The 1,345-nt window shown below is 50.2% G+C and overlaps 1 protein-coding gene across 1 annotated transcript; it reads left to right on the top strand.

Moving 5' to 3' along the window:
- The first annotated feature begins 448 nt into the window (after positions 1-448).
- LOC132547041 (RNA polymerase-associated protein LEO1-like) lies at positions 449-913 on the top strand. Its single transcript, XM_060210790.1, has one exon. It carries the CDS (start codon positions 449-451, stop codon positions 911-913), a length of 465 nt encoding a protein of 154 aa, XP_060066773.1.
- Positions 914-1,345: the final 432 nt, after the last annotated feature.

Below are 1,345 nucleotides of genomic sequence, written 5' to 3'. Positions count from 1 at the left end.
GCGTTAACACAAGTAGGTCAGGCGAGACCAGTGACCTTGGACTTTTTACAGAATCAACAGTTGATGTTTGGTCTTTTTTTTTTTTTTTAAATATCTTTATAACGTCGAACTGTATGACACACAAAATGAAAAGGAAAACTTTCATCAATCATATAATCCAACAAATGTCAGGAACAAGTGGACCAGCGTTGTGGTGAATGACGACAGTAAAAAATAGCAGATAGCTTTGTAGACGCGGACATAATCTTTAAAGTATAAACGGAAGGAGAGAAAGTGGGAGAGATGGACGGAGAGACGGGCGGAGAGATGGAAGGAGATATGGACGGAGAGATGGACGGAGAGATAGGCGGAGAGGTGGACGGAGATATGGACGGAGAGATGGACGGAGAGATGACGGAGAGATGGATGGAGAGACGGAGGGATAGATGGAAGGAGAGATTGCGGAGAGATGGCGGGAGAGATGGAAGAAGAGATGGAAGGAGAGATGGTGGGAGAGATGGACGGAGAGATGGCGGGTGAGATGGACGGAGAGATGGACGGAGATATGGCGGGAAAGATGGACTTAAAGATGGGCGGAGAGATGGACGGAGAGATGGCGGGAGAAATGGACGGAGAGATGGAAGGAGAGATGGACGGAGAGATGGACGGAGAGATGGATGGAGAGATGGCGGGAGAGATGGACTGGGATATAGAAGGAGAGATGGACGGAGATATGGAAGGAGAGATGGTGGGAGAGATGGACGGAGAGATGGCGGGAGAGATGGACGAAGAGATGGACGGAGAGATGGATGGAGAGATGGCGGGAGAGATGGACGGAGATATGGAAGGAGAGATGGTGGAAGAGATGGACGGAGATATGGATGGAGAGATGGACGGAGAGATGGATGGAGAGATGGCGGGAGAGATGAGCTGAGAGATGGCGGGAGAGAAGGACGGAGAGATGGACGGAGAGATGGCGGGAGAGATGGACGAAGAGATGGACGGAGAGATGGATGGAGAGATGGCGGGAGAGATGGCGGGAGATATGGACGGAGAGATGGCGGGTGAGATGGATGGAGAGATGGACGGAGAGATGGATGGAGAGATGGCGGGAGAGATGGACGGAGATATGGAAGGAGAGATGGACGGAGAGATGGATGGAGAGATGGCGGGAGAGATGAGCTGAGAGATGGCGGGAGAGAAGGACGGAGAGATGGACGGAGAGATAGCAAGAACATATAGTCAATGTCCCTTCTCTTTCCCCGAAAGGGAAATAAATAACTAAAATACCATGGTGTACAGCTAGGATAAGTTCTCGGCCTGTAACTACTGTTAAGTACGTTTATCAGTGAAGGACATACTAACA

This window comes from Ylistrum balloti, unplaced genomic scaffold (genome assembly GCF_031769215.1).
Source record: "Ylistrum balloti isolate Yb309-2 unplaced genomic scaffold, AGI_CSIRO_Ybal_v1 Utg369928, whole genome shotgun sequence".
Taxonomy (NCBI): Eukaryota; Metazoa; Mollusca; class Bivalvia; order Pectinida; family Pectinidae; genus Ylistrum; species Ylistrum balloti.
This window is presented reverse-complemented; position numbering and strand designations above follow the sequence as displayed.

Coding starts and splice junctions, on each gene's coding strand:
- LOC132547041 (XM_060210790.1), top strand. CDS start 449: ATGGCGGGAGAGATGGAAGAAGAGATGGAAGGAGAGATGGTGGGAGAG.